An 18,818-nucleotide genomic window follows, 5' to 3' on the forward strand; every position below is an offset into this window, starting at 1 on the left:
CGGACAGACAGGCGGCCAGTCGGAATACAGGTGGGAAAACACTGACAGGCGCCCGTTCCAAACACCCCGACTGAATAACAGAACCGGACGAGTGACTGGAGTGGAGGAGGGGAGGGGGGGAGGAGAAAGTCAATGGACGAGAAGAAGAAACGAGCAATGCTGGGACAGAGAAACAAGCTTCAAGCAAACTTCTCCAAAAAGGCAATATATGTCATTCTTGAGTGTAGTGAGTGTTTTTTCCTTTAAATAAATATGTAGAATTAATTCTCTATGGTTAGCGTGATGGCCATATAGTCCACCTCACCTATAACACTGTACAGTATATACACGATATTACTATTATATCTTTAATGACAAAATAACCTTTAGATGTACATACAGTATTCTTTCATCCTCTGTCAGAGAATACAGCCACGGTATTTAGAAGTAGCAAGCAGTGTCTTATTATTTTGTACAAATAACCCATGCAACTCCCATATAGTTTATTTAAGATACATAACTCCTGTAGGATCTCAGCTCTCATTCAATAACAGCAGATATTGCCTTTTTTAAAACCAAAAGTAAAAGAAAAAAAAAGTGCAAGTTACTCCGAAACTAAAGAGGTTGCATCTCTGTTTAAATTAAGAAAAACAAAACAAAACAAAACAAAGCGTTGTTAAGCTCTACAAACGTTACAGAGAACGTAACCGAACACGTGAACTGAAAACCTGAATCTGTACAACATTCAGACCATTTCTTTAGTCAACACCGGGGGAATGGGATACGATTCTCTAGAACTATATACAGACATGTTATCATTCATGCACAGTGTCAACAAGTAGCACATTGACATTCCCAAAGTATGGAAAACATGGCATAGGGAGACGGAAAGGGGGGTGGGGGGAGAAACGGGGAGAGGGATACATAAGAAAAGGGATCGCTGCTCGCTTTGGTTACTTTGGCAGCAGAGAGACGGAGAAAGAAAGACAGAGAGAGAGGGTGAAGAGAGACACAGAGGGACAGATAAGACACCAGAACAATACACATGCTGGGCAGGAGGAGTCCATTTCTGTCTCACTGACCCAGAAATCAATGTATGGCTGTAACTTCATGTTTTTTTTTGTCATTTTTTTCTTTTCCTCCTTCTTCTCTCCACCAACATCCTTCGTACTCATTAAGCGTGACTTTAAGGGTAGAGAGTAGCTCTGGTTATCGTGTCTTTCCTCGGCGTGACACCGCCCGGCTCGTACCGGCGGGGGTGTTTCTGTCCCTTCCTTTTCGCGCCTCTTGTTTGTCTGTCTGGCGTTGCGTTTGTTTATTCCTCGCTCTGTCGGACGGACAGTCAGTCAAGGAGCGAACGAGGCAACAGGAATTAAAGGAAACATCCTCCACCTTTTGCACTAGAAGCAACATCGTCAATGATTCACAACTGATTAACACCACTGTTTGTTTTTTCTTCTCTTTTTACATCAGGTACATCATTATTATTGTGTAAATCAGTCAAAAAACAAAAACAAAACAACTGTTGTTTACATCAGAAGCAAGTCTCATGAAACAACTTGGTAGCCGTTCCACATAAGCGACAAAAACCAGTGCAATGCTTCTCCTTCATTTAAAACGCTGCCCGCTTGTTCTTCAGCCCCCACCAGCAACGAATAAAAGGAACCCAGACGACTGTAATCTACAGCTCACTCCTCCTGCTCGTCACATCTATGTACAGCAGTGAATTTGCTAACCTCTGAAGTCCAAACCAAAGCAGGAAGTTAAAAGTTAAATGCTATTGCGGGTTTTTGCGAGTTGCTTAAGAAAGAGAGCCAGCGTTGCCAGGTGGAACACTAGTTTTTTTTTTAGGGGGAAATTATCATATCAAGTCTAAAATTGTGCGACAATCAAATTATAGTCAGTCTATGTGAGGAATGAGGGTAGGACTGGGAGAACTCATTGGAAATATAGTTATTTCACCAACAATTGATTAATTGACATGCATGTGTGAGAGATTTTGCAATAATACAACATTTAAAAAAACAATTTCAAATGAAAACTGTCTGATTGTTACAAGTCACCACTCATTTCAAATGTGCTCATATCTCATGCTCCAGCCAATCACAGTCAATTACAAATATGTCGCATTGGATTAAGAAACCGTCAAATCATCTGGGATTATTGATCACACATCATACAGCAGGCCAGATTATTATACGGATATGATATTATAATTTATTGTTCACCTGGCAGCGCTGGTTGTTTAGCTTCCCTTCTAGTTAATCTGACCTCAGCGTCGCGTCAGACGAGCTTCGGGTCGCAGTCGACACGCTGGGGGAGGCGGTGCAGCGCAAATCAATATAGCTTCTGGAAAATATTGTGCAACAAATTAGTTTTGATGCAAACTACTACTTTACTGCAAGCATTTCATTCCTGCGCACTGACATTTTTTTTTTTTTTGCGCAAGCTAGCAAGTTTTTTGTTTTCGCTTTGTTTTTCTTTACAGTGTACAAACCTTCAGCTCCATGCCAGTGAAGAGACAAATACATACAAATTTAAATAGAAAGATTCAGGTTAGGTTAAAACAACATCAAGGCTTTTTTTTTTTTTAAATATCTTTTTTTTTTCCTTCTTCAGATTGTTAATGAAATATGAATATTTGGCATTTTAAGAAATATCCATTGGTTAGAAAACCCTTTACAGTTTGGACTGCAAATATTAACTTTATGATAGAAAGATTTCCCTTTGGCAAAACAGGGGTAAACTGCCACTCCAAGGCCTTCACACGAGAACAGCGGCTCCAGGGGAGAACCTCACGTTGTGCTGAGTTTGGCAAATGCAAGTCGTGCTGCAGCTCATCACGTTTTAAACCAACGTATAATCGCCAAAGCTCTTTTAAAACCGAGAGTTAAGAGCAGTGAGGCATTAATCTCAGTTGCATATCGAGTTACTGAACCTCTCTGTAGCGTCACGTAGCCAAATATCCACCGGAGAATCAGACTGAATGAAAGACTCCAGTGAAGTTTGAAGTGATTCCTCCTCATGCGCTGGATTTGCCGAACTCAACCAATCTGGGGCTCTGCGCGGCTCGGCGCTCTCACAGGGGTTAAGAGCTGTCTTGACAGAATACTTGCCAAGTCTAAAATGGATTACATCTAGCCTAGATCTCAGTTCACAGATGACATTTAAAGGATTAGTTCATACATTTAAAAAAAACAAATCTGACCAATTTAGTTGCTTACAGTAAGAGCCATTCGACAAATAATGGACTACAGAAACTACCTGGCTAGGTTTATCTGAATGAGTAAAGTAGTTAACAGTCTGAAGTCTAAACCTCTGAAAGGATTTACACTTTACACATTAAAAAGAAAAAAAAAAAGGCTTCATTTTTGTCAGTTGAAACATTATCATCCATTTAAATGGCCGATTATCAGCTGTTTTCACCTCCCAGCGTTGGGCCAACAGGTTCGGTCCACTGGGAACTGGAACGGCTAAAAGAACCATGAGGGCAGCTTACGGTGAAGTGTGAGGTAGTGTGTCTAGTGGGAAGGTCTGTGTAGTGGGGAGGTTGGGGAACACTGATCAAGTCCCATTTAAAGACGTTTTCAACATCAAATTGTCTCGACATGTTGAATAATCTTTACACGAGGAAACACAACGGGTCCAACAGCCCATAGTTTTCTTTTCGTCTTTCAATACAGTTGATAACGGCCATTTAGAGGGCTGATAACACTCAGAGAAATGTGTCTTTTTTTAATAATATTGTTTTTGTAATACTGAATCATGAAAGAAGTTTCCAGACAGCTGCTGTCTGATAATGTCAGTTTTTGCGATGAGGATCAAGTGACTGTTTATTGAGGAAGAAACATGTTTTCGGATCAAATTATTAGCAGACAGCACATGTAGTGTTTTACAGCCTTCAGTTCAGCCCTGGTCCACGAGGGCCACGCTTCATGTTTTCAACCTCTCTCTGTTCCTAAACACCAGACCGGGACGACGGGCTTCCCATCCGGCTTCCTGCCGAGCGCGATTATGACACTTTCCTCGGACTCAGGTGTGTTGAAGCTGGGAGACGTCCAAACCGAATCAGTGCGGCCCGCCGGGAGCCGTTTTCAACACCTCTGTTTCAAAGTGTTGACAGATAATTTTAATGGAGCCCGTCTCCTGCCTGCTCGTGGTGAATTTCAAGATCAAAGCACGGACATGTTATGTTGCCGAAAAACCAAATGAAACGAAATATGAGATCAGATATTTCGCCATTTGTGTCGTTCATGCTTTTAATCAAAAGGATGAACAGCATCTAATGAGTTCTGAGTGATTTAATCATTTCCAGACTCTCACCAGCCGTAGAGCCACTTTATGGTTCAATATAATTACATTAAATTTAAAAGAAACACCGACTGTGGACCAGGAAACAAAAAAGCGACTGTTAATTGATCAGAAGTACTGTTCTAAACATTGTTTTGCGTTTGGGACATGTTTCTACACACCTATTCGAATGCTAAAATGAAACATATTACCGAAACTGAATGATTGTGGTTGCTGGAACTGATTCTTTTTGGGTTAGAGCCGTGGCGATGCTGCGCGGAGGCTCGTGGTTTCAGGCGTGAGAGTGAGCCGAGAGGACACAGCGTGGACGTTCTGTTTCTGGATCGAGCTGACTGCACACTTTGAAGAAGTCGTCGTAATTAGTTAGGGGGGAAAAAAAGGTCGCAGCCTGGCTGGACCGCGCACTTCGGATCAGCAGGTCACTTATTTTTGGATGTAATTACAGATACTGGTCTGATGACGAAGAGGTGTAGCTGCTTTTTCACATCCGCTGATGCCACAGTAAAGCAAAGCCGACGTGTGAAGTGATATAAACCCCTGTTAAACATCCCCCTAAAGACCAATCTACCCGAGAGTCATGAATCGAGGGTCAGGGTTAGGGATTAGTGGTTGTTTCTTACAAAGCCCTTGAGGATTTTGATTGGTCCGCTGACCAGCCAGGGGGAGGTGCTTAAGACACACAGGGATCTGGAGCGAAGCTGTTAAGTCGAGGAGAGACGGATGATCACAGGAACGAGTGAAGAGACGGCTTACAGGCTTCACGGAGGATGACGCCCAAACTGAGACCCACGATCAGAAAAGAACAAACACAGAAGAGTAACCTAGATATTTATGCAATGGTAATAGCGTCGCAAACAGTTTTTAACAGTAGAGTGGCCTGTCGGTCTTCTCAGACGCGGCCTTATTAAAGGTAAAAGCACACTAACCCTTCCTCGAATTCAAATTAGACCTTAAATCATTTACATCTACAGTTTGAAGCAACAGAAAGAGGGCCCGTTCAGGAGCGCATGGCGTAACTAAGACATTCAGAAGGAAAATAGTGGAGCCAGAATGCACGTTCAGCTCTTTGTATTTACAGTTTCTACCCTCAGTGGTGATGAAAACACTTTGCCTCGCTGATTGCGCGTCCTCCCATGAAAGAGTCCCACTCAGCATTTCCACAGGCCGGGAGAGTCGGAGAGGCTTCCAACACCGAAGCACATTTCATCTCACACAGCAAAAAACGAGAGGCGTTTTTTTTTTTGTTTTGTTTGTTTGTTTTTTTTTTCTTCACAGTACTTAACCATCTTCCCACAACACACAAGCGACATGAACACACCGTCACACACCAGCACACACACAGTTTGTCAAACGGTTGTGGCAATGTATCCGGTTTCTTCTGGTTTCAGCATGGTCCGGTCATGCAGGTAACATACTGAGATGCAGTGATTTGGTCTGTTTCCGTCTCGCTCATGCCCGGACACAGAAGAAACGGTAACGTGATTGTTGTTGAAGCGGCGCGTCCCGGGTAGCAGCTCAGACCGCTCGCCGGTCTTCTTTATTCATCCTCCTGCTTGGATTGCTTGAACGAGCTCGGACACGTTGTGTTTCTCTGTTAGGATTGGTTTTTGTGTATTTTGAAACATGAGAGAGGTTAAGACGGCTTGATTGGTTTCGGATTTGTAGAGCGACACAGACAATGCTTTCCTTTTGTTTCTTCCTTTTCTCTTTTCGGATTCCCACATTTATCGTTGTCCGTCCAGCGTCCGCACCTCCTTCCGTCCTGCTCTAGATTTATTAATGCATCCTTCTGCAGTTCTTCATCTGTACATCTTTTCATTCATCTGTCATTCAGTCTATTGCAAAAAGGGAGAGAGTGATAGATCAATGAGACAGCCTTCACTTCCTAATCCATCCATTCATCCACCTCCCCCTGGCTTTCTCCCTCCACGCTCCTCTGTCCCACTCTACTTTGACGCTGTTGCTGTTGTTTCCCACCGTCTTAGAAGCCCTGGATGTGGCAGTAAGCCTCCAGCGAGGAGAAGAGGATGTAGAGGAGCCACAGGCTGACGAACAGCATGGTGGTCAGGGCCTTGGCAGTCCGGGGCCCGCCCAGCTCGCCGCCGATCTCCGGCCGCCGCCGATACATCAGCGTGGCGACGCAGATGAAGGCAAAGATGGTGAAGAGCGTGACGGAGAACGCCAGCCGGCCCGGGTCCACCCTGAACTCGTCCCCCTTGCTGTTGTGGTAGATGGCGGCGATGGACCACGCCACCTGGGGAGCAGCAGCAGAACGGTGAGGGGCCACGCCGCTTGTCGAGAGCAACAAACACGCTCCCAGCACGCCGTCAAATATTTCAAACAAAAGCTAAGTGTACCCACTGCAGCAAGACGACAGGCACCCCGGCATTTCTCACATCAATCACTCAAACTGTAATTCCAGCGACTCACCCCGATGCCCAGGAACACGTTGACGGCGTTGGAGCCCGTCACGTTCCCAATGGAGGCGTCTGCATACTGATCCTGGATAGCAGCTACTTTACTGGCAAATGTATCTGGATAGGACAGAAAAAGACAAGAAAATTCAAAGTCAGGGTGAGATTTGTGCCATGCATCAAAATAAGATGATTTATATTCAAGATTAGTCATTTCAAAGGCATAAAGAGCAGCACACACACAGCAACACTCATATATAGTATGAAGGTAAATAACACACTTAAGTTCAGTTAAAATAACATTAAGACACAAAAGACTAAAGATGCAGTCAAGTGTGCAGTTTGGTTCAAGAATTATGGATTTCAGTTTCAGCATGATTGTTTAGATAAAAGTCGATTCCTCCTGTGTGACCTGCAGGCTGAGCGACACTGCTCCTGTTGAGGAGATTAATACAACAACTCTTTTTTTACATGCACTGCAGTAAATGTTGGCGTGCATGTCAAATAACCATCGATTTAAAGCACATTGCACGAGAGGGTGCCATTAAAATTGGCTTCATGTTGAAAATGTAGTCATTTTTGGTAGTAATTCTTTAGCTCTTGCAAAAATACAGAATTTTTTCACGGCATACACTCTGCACCACAACAAAGAAAAACTTCAAAGTTTAAATCTAAAGGTTATTAAATCACTATTTTACTGGTCTGGGCCTTTCAGGATGAAAAAGGACTGTATGTGGCTTCAGATCTAAACTGTGTTTGAACTCCCTGATGACTGAAGATGCAGTCTGCAGAGGTGTGTGTAATATTCTGGCCACTTATTTAACATAACACACACACAACAGAGGCAGAATAGGACTCAGTTATATTCAAAATCTAGTCTTACCAATGTGAAGTCAGAGACCTGAAACAACTTTAGGCCATTCTGAGTAAGAGTTAATGTACATGTGAGATGCACAGGAATTCCCTGGTGCTGTTGGGAATCTGACTGAAACACTGGGACAGCTGAGGAGAGCAGAAAGGTGAAAACAAAAGCAGCGTGTTGCATGGTGTTGATAATCAACCGCTCCTTCGTTGTTTTACCTGCATGCTTTTAAACATGAGGTCTGCTCTGATTTCACTAATGAAGGACTTAAATCCTCAGAAATATCATCTTTTATTAGTATGAACAGACATTCTCGAGGGTGTAACAGTTTGGTTTCTTTTAAAGCCTTGCCAGCCAACACAGTTGCTTTTCTCGCCCACAGGAGCAAAGCAGCATTTTTTTCATGCATCATTAACATTTCGATTTTCATTTGATTCATATTTTCCCATTAGCCTCAACCAGACCAGTCAGGGACATCTGTGGTCCCCTGGAGCCACACATTTCCCATGTTTATTACATATGGACATACTCACGATTTTAAGATAGAGATGTAAAACAGTTTGTCAAAGAAGAAGCATAAAATGTCTCCCTGCTTATTCTGTAGCGCCCCCATCAGGTCCAGTTTGATTAAAACCCGTTCCTGTTAGCCTATGGGGGGCTGTTTTTATGCAACTACACCACCTGCGTCTGCACACGGAGAACAGTACGCTGTAAACACCGAAGCTCTTTTAAGTGGGTTTAATTGAAAATTAGTTCATGTTTTCTTTGTGATTTGTATGAAACACTGGATTCAGGCCCTGTTTACCTAATATTTTTAACCAAAAATGCAAAACTTTTCTGAAACAAAAACAAGAAAACTCATTTCCATTTCAAACAGTAGTTTATAATGATATCATTACTTAGAAATCAAAGCTTTTGACTTAAGTTTCACAGTCAGGAGCATAAACAGATTTACGCAGGCCGTTTACGTCCTGACCTCAACATGCAATCGTTTAAAAGTCACACAAAGTCGCTGTGGCTAAAAAAAGGACACTCTTGATGAACGCCGAACACTTCCAATTATTATTACAGAACACTGTGCAAATCCTGTTTCAGGCATTTCGGGCAGGAAACCTTAAATTAGAAACCGCAGTCTTTAATCCTGTTACAGTGTGTCTTTCCTGGCAGCCAGTCCGGACAGGACTTGGTCCAAGATCAATAATTTACAAGGCTGAGCCTCGGTTTGCGGGGGACAAACAAATCTTGGCGCTGGCTGCTTGGTCCCAGAAATTTTCCCCCAGTTCCATGTCTGCCAAAGGACGGCAACACGAAAAGACGGCTGCGGTGAAACGGACAGCGGCGTCCGGCCAAGTCCCAACAAAGGGCTGCTGGTGAACGGTCAGTTCGCGCTCGCTCGCTTCTCTTCTCTGCTAATTTTCCGGCCTTCGTCTCTTTGTTGGCGATGTGTGTCGTCATGCTTAAAAAAACAACGGGAAGAAGCAAAGAATTGGCAGCGGACAAGAGGATGAGGGTCGAGCGGGAGTCCAGCGAACAGAAACCTCCTCTCAGACCTGAGAGCCAAGCGGGCCGACCCTCAGCACGTGCGAGGGGCGCACACATGAACGCCGAGCCTTGTGTGCGTTAGTGAACGCCACCACCTGGGCCCAATCTGACGCCACCAGCTGGCAGAGGCTGCATGTCTGCGCATCAATCGGTCTCCGAGTGCCTGTGAGCCTGACTGAGTGGGAGAGTGTGTGGGCGCTCGCATGTTCTGTAGCCGCGAGTGTGTATATGCATGTGTGTGTGTGTGTGTGTATGAAACAGGTTACAGTCTGCAGCTTTTTTTTTCCTGAGAGAGCATCCCTCCCTGGAGAGCTTTCTGCCCTTTTTCGCTTCCTCCCTGTCAATCAAGCTTCTCTGCTCTGTTTTCCAACTGCAGCTTCGTCTCTTTCATGGAAAAACACACTGAGGAGAAGTGATGTGGTCTTGACACTCACACGAAAAACACGGGGCTTCGATTTTTGGGATATTCTGTCAAAAATCAGGCCTAAATGTCAAATTTAGAACAGATGTACGAGAATTAAAATAAAACCCACTGATGTGCATGTATGGGCTTTGAAAAGGACACATACGCTTGTGAAATAAATATAAATTTACAGGCCTGGTTAAGACTCTTCAGTGACACAGTATGTATGTTGAAAATGTCTATATTTTCACAAGAATGATTACTACAATCTCAACATAAAGCCAAATTTGTTGATGCCTTCTGGTGAAAAACACAGCAAAGTTTCCAAAAAATGCCTCCTCCAGCTGTTGCACAACATAACTCGATGGATAATGTTAGTTTGTAATCTTTCTTGGCATCATCTCCGAAATATCTCAGGTCCTCTCTTAGTGCTGAGTCCACCTCATGTTTCTTATACTTAAAGCAGGTTCCTACATTATTATCTACCTCGTACTAGTGATGTACATGGAAAAATTGCTCACAGCTGAAATGTATCGATTGAGTTTCTGAAGCCGACATGAAATGACACATAGTTTATTTTAAATATACAGCGGAGAAATAAACTCACAACACAAGGCCCAGAGAGTTTATCTGATTCCCCGAAACCACCAGCACATTTAATAGAATGTTTTCTTAAAATTCTCTCTCAGCAGCTGTGGTTTTCTTGCTCCCTCGTCTTTGGTGCGAATGTGTGTTTTAGCTCTGCTGACTGTGATAAACGAGGTTAATCGTACCAGAACCGCAGCACAGGAGAGGTTTCTAACAGTAATGGGAGTGAAACTAGAGATCTTTGTCTGTGTGTGTGTGTGTGTGTGTGTGTGTGTGTGTGTGTGTGTGTGTGTGCGCATGTGTGTGCGCATTGGGAAGTACTGGTAATAAGGCTGAAAGTCCCAGAAAGGCTAAAACCACTGTTAACATTCAGTAACTCTACACACTGTGTGTTTCTGAGTGTTTGTCCGTAATGGTAGGAGAGCGTGTGCATTGTGTGCGCCGCGCCCGCACACACTAAATGTTGACGTATACTCTCGGTGTGTACAGTATATGTGTGAAATAATACACAACACATAGCTTTTTATCCCCAGGCTCCCTTAATGGGAGGACAGAGACCAGCTGACCCTGACAAGACGAATAGCTCTATGCTAATAACACAGAGGGGAGGAGAGCAGAGTGTGTGTGTGTTTGCCAGAGAGGTAAAGCCTATTTCAACTTGTAATAGGCTGCAGGTATATGCGTTTGCTCGAGGGAATAATCATGTTTGTGCAGTTATATGTACAAGACTTCAAATCGGATACTCTGATAGCTTCTGCTGGACGTTTATAGAGTGTTTATGTGTGTCTGTGGTGCAAGTAGTGGTGATGATGTAGAGACCGAAGATGTCTTGACAGAAATGTGGGGTCAAAAAAAAAAAAAAAATCTCATCACAAATCATTAACTTTCAAGGTGACAACGAGCTTTATGGCTGGTTGCAGTGGTGTAAGTCAGGGCGATGCCCTCTAGAGTTACGGAGACGTGACTCTGTGTGTGTGTGTGTGTGTGTATGTGTGTGTGCGTGAAGCGATGCAGCCGGGGCCAAGGTTAAAACATATTTAGCTGCCGGGTGCAGTCGCTCATTCTTCACGCTCAGAGGATAATCCATGTTCGCTGTCTGCAGCCGCCGCTGCTTTGTGTTACGGCACTTACACTCAGGGAATAAAACAAAAGAAGTGGAACGTTTTCCCCATTCGCTGTAATTAAATATCCATTACAGGAGATGATGAGTGGATGAGGTGGAGGCTTTGAAATTCACCATGAGACACAGTAAACACAACTTTATCTAGGCTTATAATTGTTTCTGGAAAGTTTCATGTTTACACCACAACGTTCTAAAAACGATGCCGGTTTCCACGGAAAAGATCAATTCCTCGGAGAACCTGGACTGGAAATCGTGGCACTCTGGAAGCTGTTTGTTAGAAGCCGTTTTCCAAAAAATTGCATTTTCAGTGGCTTTGAGCACTGCTGTCATGTAAACAGGACCCCAAAACACGCAACTAAAGTTTCATGTTTTCACCTGAGAATGCCAGCTAAACGTGATTTTGCACCACATCACCCTCAAAATACTCCCGACTTTGCAAAAGTTGATGTTGTATCCGAACACTGTCGAGTTTGCTACAAGTTTTTAAAGCACAAATTGCACTTTTAAACGATTTTCCATTAGAACTACTGCTGATCTGTTTGAATGTCTTTTATAAGCCACTTGGAGAAGTCAGTTCACTAAATTCCCAGTAAAATTGTTCTGCAGTTCACACAGAGAATAGAAATGGCAAAAAGCTTCTGGGAATGAAAAGATTGAGGTAAAAAAGGAGTGAAAATGTCAGTGTGTACACCCTGAAGGGGATCGTCGACGAGCACAAATCCATTCTTAATTTGAAGGACTCGAGGGTATTTTATGCTGATAATGACTTTATGAAGCTAAATGTCAAACGTAGAGAAGAGAAAGTGCTTTTATTGAAGGGAGTCGGATAATTAAAATCATGAAATGATCAATGAGTGCACATACTGTATGTACATGAACATGTGGAGAAAGTATGATGGGAAAGACGTCGGCTCACCTGGTACAGAAGTTCCCAAAGCGACAAATACTACTGCTGTGACGGAGTCCTTCAGGCCCACCGTGCAGCCGAAATGAGACGCCAGGTCGCCTGGAAGGAAGCGACAGAACGGCGGTGAGGAACGGTAAGAGGCAGCGAGCAGGATGGGGTTCCGGGTTCACTCTACCGATGATGGCGGTGAGCAGTCCGATCATGCAGATGGAGACGACGAAGCAGGCCCAGCCGTTCCAGTACTCCGTGGGCGGGACGAAGGCGAAGAGCACCTTCCAGAAGACGGTGAGGAAGTGCATGACGTAGTCGAAGCAGGACGGCAGCTTCTCCTCGCCGCACTCTTCATCGTCGTCGTCTTCTCCTGCGGGGATCAACGGAAACAGGTTAAAGAGGAGTCCTGCCGGGGGGATTCCTCGCCGTTAAAGGGTTTTGTTTTCTAAAACTTTGTTAAGAAGCTCATTAGGTTGTCAGTGATGCAGCGTTTGCAGGAATCCCTGATGTCCTGTAGACTCTAATCACAAACCAACCAGTCCACAGAGGAAATCTGTGGATTTAGGTACTGATGCAAACGTTTCTGTCTTTTTAAAGATACTCTACGGTTTTAAATTGTACCGGGGGGGTACAGGCGTCCGGAGGCGAGAAGCGTCCTGTAGAGCAGAAGAGTTTGATTTTCAGTCTGAACACTGAGAGTGACAGCAGGGCCTCGCGAACCTTCTGACCTTTTGTGTTTTAAGCAGGAGGCGTGAGAACAGTTGTCACAGGGAGAACTGGCCCGTGGCGGCCAGGCGTCGATGGCGACGCCGCTTTTTGATCCTTGCATGTCTAAGAAGTGATTTCTGACCCAGTAACTGACAGCCGAGTTCGCCTGTGTGTGTGTGTGTGTGTGTGTGTGTGTGTACGTACGTGAACGACACCAGAATCCCAGTCCAGTCGTGGCCCGAGGACTCGGCCTGAAGCCACCCGCATGCTGCAAGGCTTTGTTGTTCGTGTGTGTGGTTCAGTGTGCGAGTGTGTGTGCTCAATGAAATCAGGGAATGGCTGAAACACTACATTTCTATTTCTTTTAAATTTTCTGAGAAAATAACAGTGCAGCACTGGGAGGTCTAATGATTTTTACAGTTCTCTCATCTAACTAGTAACTCATAACATACTAAAAACACAGAAACACAACCGAACAACAGTAAAGAAGCAAAGGATTTGGACCCCAGAAAGACAGTAAACCAAGCACACTCATGCAAATGCACACAGCGAGCGCATTAGCAGTCCACAGTCTGTAGCTGGCTGTTGCTGTGCTCCATTTCTAAATGACTCTAATGAATGGATAAATGAGGCTACCTGCTGCCTGCATGGAAATCGCTGACTGGGTGAATCCCAGCGAGCGCCATCATCTCTTATTGATTTCACCCCCGTCATTCATCCTTTGTGCGCCGTTAACTCCGTTAACATCCACGGAGCAGGTGACGCATTTAAAACGCCCGAACAAAAAACCCCGTCTGCTCCCTAAACTCAAGCTGCAGCACGACGCCTCCTCTCCCTGCTCAGGGGCAACAGACACCACTTGCAAATGCTTCTTGTCCAGCTAAACAAACAAAACAACATGGTTCAATCATGGATCGACCAATATATTCCCATCCTTGGAATCCCTTGAAGTTATGGGCTATAGGGTAGATGTGTGTTGAGTATCAGTACGTTTCTACTGATACTTGTACGAGTAGAACAAGAAAATCTCATGAAAAGAAACCACAAGAGAAATAGAGAAGATCCTCGCGTTTAGGAATATCAGCAGAAGCATTCATTGATTACACATTTTTGACAATTTTACAGCAGTAAAAAACACAATAAGTTGATCAGACAAAGTGAATGCTTCGTTTGTGTTTTCAAAGAAACAACAAATCCATCCTCAAAACTTCCAGGCAAGTGAAAACATGAATGGAGCAATCTGACGTCTTACTCAGAGAGAACTGAATGTTTTAGTGATTATTCTTGCCGTTGCTTCACTGCCGTTCCAGAGTCTCGCTGTGTTTTTCCTTCAAATCCATTTTTTGTTTTGAATCTTTTCTGTAAAAATGACAAAAGTCTGAAAGTGAAAAGGCGCCTTTGAAAGACTTTTCTGCGCCCTGTGTCTGTTTGGAGTCAACATCTTTCAGCATTTCTCCACATGAGGCCACGGACGGCGAATGTGCTGCTGCTGCAGTGACTCTGCTCCCCGGCACCGTGATCCGGCTCACAGACGTCACATTCAACACGTCCAGTCCTCCGTTCATCCCAGTTCTCTCATATGTGTTGTGCACGAGTGTTCTGGTGGATTTAGACCCCACTTACACGACAAGGCTTCAAAGGAAAGTTTGTCATTTCAGAAAAGTTCTGCGTTTACACGGCCATGTTTACAGGACCTTAGTCCTGACCTGAAGATGACAAACACTAAAGTCACTTATATGCCAGAAAAATGAAGATACATGTGTTGCAATATCAGGAATTAAAGAGGAAAGTTAAAGAAGAACATATCTCATTTAGAGATAACTGAAACTTAATTATAGCGGGGAAGTACGTGCACTTCGATTATCCTCTGAGGAGTTCCAGGCAGCGCTGCTGTTAGTCTTCACCTCCGTTTGTAAGATTAAACTTACAAGCCACCTTGATATTAAAGTCATTAAACATAAGTCACGAACCACATCCAGACTTTGTGTTCGACGATTAACGCACATCAGCGTGGATTAACACAATAATTAATGTACTCGAACGCGGCCGATACTCCGCTCGGAGGTCGCGCCCCCGGTTTAATGTCATTAAATATACATGTATCATGTATCATCAACTATGAATGACCGGTAGAAGGTCAGCGCGGGGAGCGGCGGCCTCGTCCACGGCGACGGTTTGGAACAATGCGCAGGCACAGACACTCGGTTATGAATTATAAAAGAAGACCTGAGCTGTGTCACATTTTCCAGTCAGCAGCTCGCCATCTGTTACGGCTGAATGGAGCCATTCCCGGCTCGCTTTCTCTTTATTTCTGTTTATGTGTCCCCTTCTGTCACCTCCTCAGCTCTTCTCTTTGTGTCTCTTTCTCTTTCATTTCTTTGTACCTGTCTGTGGAGGCGTCGGTTACAAGCCCCTCACGTGCCGGAGTGTTGTGACCCTGCTGGGGAAAGTGACTAAAGGATCACCCAACATGCACCATGAAGTGCTGCATGGATTTTTTTTTTTTTTTTTAATTTTAAAGCCACGATGTAACTATAAGTGTAATTTTTTTCACATTTAATTCTCATTTAAAGTCCCTCGACCACGCAGGACGACGGTGTGCAGCTCAACCTGACACTTTCTTAGAAGAAATTTTGCACTTGGGTTTGAATCCCAGCGGAGAGAGGAAGGTCATCCAGCTCAGAAACCATCCGCCGTCAGCGTTTGGTGACGCTTTGCCTTCCAAACAGCATCATTACTTCTTATCACAGGTTTCAAACCACTTGGGGACAGAACCTCGTCTCTTTTGGGGATAATGATGACTTGAGAAAAATCCCTCAATCTCTCCACTGAACCCAGTCCTGCCACTTCCTGATGATATTACCTGATGATTAAGAGGCACTTTTACCACAAACCTGCCAAAGGTTCCACACAGCAGTGTCTTCACTGCCGTGCAGGAAATACTGCTTTGAAAGAGAGTTTATCTGATGAGACAGACGCTGTTAAACCTATTATCCTCCCTGGGTGAAGGTGTTTGCTGAGAATTCCTCATTTGACATGAAAATCCATCCAGTCATTCCACGCAGGTGAAAGACAGACGGACTGATTGAAGGATTATTGAGAACATCTCCAGCATCCAAACACATCAAAAGTTGATATTAGGCTTGAATGAGAGAAAAGTATTTAGGTATTGATATTAACATTTGCTCTGAGTTTGAGTTTTCTTCACCAGTTATTCATTAATGTCCCTGAAAGGGGTTCAGTTCTTAACCTCAACTTCAAAAGCAGCATTTTTTCGGAGTAGATGCAAAAAAAAATAATACATATTTTCAGTTCACAATTTATTCCAAGTTTTTCAATATTTGGACTGTTTTATATAGTTTCAAAGATTTTTTTTTTTTTTTTTTTTTAAAGAAAAACATATATTTAAGAATCAAACTCTCGGTTTGTGCCATAAAAAGTGATAATCAATTATGTCTTTTTGCCATTGCTGTCTTTGCAGAAGCAGAACTCTGTTGAAAAGATGCCGGGGTTCTGTGGTGTCGGCCTAATTGTTGCCGTTATTTTGTGGTGATTCATTGGGTTAATCTTGTCAGAAGAGACACAGCTATCAGGCCGAACACCGGTGGACTGATCATCACTCTTTACTCTGAACAGAAGGTTTTTGGTTGAAATCTGATTTTCCATGAGTTGGGTTTTTCTGTTTAAGTTCCACAAAACAAAAACACGTGTTCGCGGTTTGTCTCTGTAGGTGGAATCTGAGTGTGTGTGGTTGTCCTTTTTAGGAATCCATGCAAGCTGAAACACGTCCTATTTTCTTCACTGTCACTTTTGTCCAATTTGGCGTATATGGCTGAGCTACTTCATCCCCATATCTCTATTTTACTTGACTCGCTGTTTCCCTCTGCGTCCACGCTCAGGTATGCATTATCCCGATAAAGTGGATATCCCAGAGTAATTCCTTTCCGCTCTCCCCGTCAGCCTTTCATTCTTGGCCACATTTTGCTGATATGGGTTTTGTATAATTGATTATTCTCTGTCACTTTCTTGTTTTATTCCACTAAATCTCCTTCATCCCTCTACAACCTCCTGTCACTCAAAACACCATCGACATCCACTTTATCCGACTCTCTGAGTGCGGCAATTATGTGAAGCCTCTGAAAAGAGGCTGGCCGGGGTTCGCATAACAACACAAAATAAATTGAAACGTCAGACAAAGCTGGGGGGAAAAATGCTGACCGGACAAAAGATGGTTACTGTATATATATATAAAACACTTTACTGAGAGCTGTGAAATAAAAATCACCCAAAAACAAATATGGCAATATGACAGTGATCAATCAGAATGACCGGTTTTTGTAATAAAACGAACAAATGTTAAAAATGTCACACATTTCAAGTCCCAGAAGAAAAAGCCCACTTTGGAGGGGACTTAATAGAAGCGTTCAGTTCGTCTGAGCACCACAGCCGACGTTTCCACTCGTAAACCCTGCTGTATGTGTGTCTGCTTCCAAGGGAATCAATGGCCAACCCCGGGCTCACAAGGTGACCACGAGGAGATCAATGGCCCATTAATCAACCATTTAGCGACACTGCCTGCTACAGATTATCAGCTCAAACCCACTTCTGCTCTGATTTCAGCATTTCATCTTAATCTGCATGATTAATCCTCACCAGGGTCTCTGGTTAAATCTAATTAAAGTGACGTCCGGGAAGACGGAGATCACCGTCATCAGAGATATCGTGTTCTTCACAGTTTGTTCATTTATCGTGAGTCAGGATCAGAATCAGGATCGCAGCGGCGCTCTCCTCCTTATTTGGCCTCTTCTCTCTCCGGTTTGCCTGTGAGCCTGCTTCCTCGTCTTTTACCTATCGCCGCCAACAAACGCCGCTTTTATAGGTCAAGGCAGCCGGTGATAGACTGCAGTCCTCTCCAGACACGCTGTTAGCCAAGCCAAGTGTGAGTCCATGAGTGTGTGTGTGTGTGTGTGTGTGTGTGTGTAAGACTGTGTTGTTTTAAACTGATCTGGTCGGCGCCCAGGGAACTTGTAACAGTCACTCATACAGCTGTCGGCCTCGGCGAACAGACACAGACACGTATGCCTCTATACACACACACACACACACACACACACACACACACACACACACACACACACACACACGCTCACAGGGAGGTTTGAAACTGATGTGACCAAACAAGCTCCTGGGCAGGAAAACCCAGGAGAAGCTCAAAAACAAGCCTTCGATCACTTTCCATTACAGACACTCTGGATAATTTATGTCAGGATGCATACATCTCAGCCAGCAGGGCTGAGCCCGACGCACAGATGGACTGAGATCAGAGGAGAGGGACACACTCAGGGGAGAGCGACAGAATAAATACACACACTGGGGACTACCTGGCATGATTTTAAGGCAAATACAAACACACACACACACACAAATATATACGAGATCATGGACAGAATGTAGATCCTGACAGTGGAGGAAGACGGCCCGTCATTCATTCACGTTTCTCCAAACGTCCCTGACGACGAGCCTCTCATTAGCGCCGATTTAAGTCACGCCGGCGAAACGCCGTGGTTGTCACGAAAAGCGGCGGCCAAAGTGTCGGACGAGCTTCTGAAGATCGGTCCGTAATCCTCAAAATCTCCTCCATCCTGTCCATCAGCAACGGACGAGTCTGACCAAGTTGTCAGAAGATCGTCTCCCAAAATGATGAATTCTTTCCTCGGGCGTCCGTCTTTCACCGTGCTGATTGTGTGTGTGTGTGTGTGTGTGTGTGTGGCAGAAATCATGCTGACATGCTCATGTTTATATTCATGTTCTACTGGTCCTGTCATCCTGCCTGCTTCTCTCTCTCACACACACACACGCACGCACGCACACACGCACGCACGCACGCACACACGCACGCACGCACGCACGCACGCAGTCAATCTGTCAGGCCTCAGAGTCGCTGCAGAGCTTCGCGAAGACAGCTGACAGCTTAACGAAGCTGAATTGCA

General features: G+C 44.2%; 1 protein-coding gene across 2 annotated transcripts in view; it reads right to left on the minus strand.

Annotated features, from left to right (window-relative positions):
• Nucleotides 1–1,424: 1,424 nt before the first annotated feature.
• Nucleotides 1,425–18,818, minus strand: part of slc8a1b (solute carrier family 8 member 1b) — a 131,667-nt gene continuing 114,273 nt past the window's right edge. The window contains exons 8-12 of one of the 2 annotated variants that reach the window (XM_030105861.1): nt 12,305–12,490; nt 12,139–12,228; nt 6,721–6,824; nt 6,241–6,544; nt 5,982–5,994 (exon numbers count right to left, since the gene is read on the minus strand). In XM_030105861.1, the coding sequence (XP_029961721.1) occupies nt 6,272–6,544; nt 6,721–6,824; nt 12,139–12,228; nt 12,305–12,490 (653 nt within the window). In that variant the 3' untranslated portion in view covers nt 5,982–5,994; nt 6,241–6,271. Of the gene's footprint in view, nt 6,545–6,720; nt 6,825–12,138; nt 12,229–12,304; nt 12,491–18,818 lie in introns of both variants that reach the window. The other variant, XM_030105863.1, reaches the window with a different exon arrangement.

Source organism: Salarias fasciatus, chromosome 13, assembly GCF_902148845.1.
Source record: "Salarias fasciatus chromosome 13, fSalaFa1.1, whole genome shotgun sequence".
Classification (NCBI taxonomy): Eukaryota; Metazoa; Chordata; class Actinopteri; order Blenniiformes; family Blenniidae; genus Salarias; species Salarias fasciatus.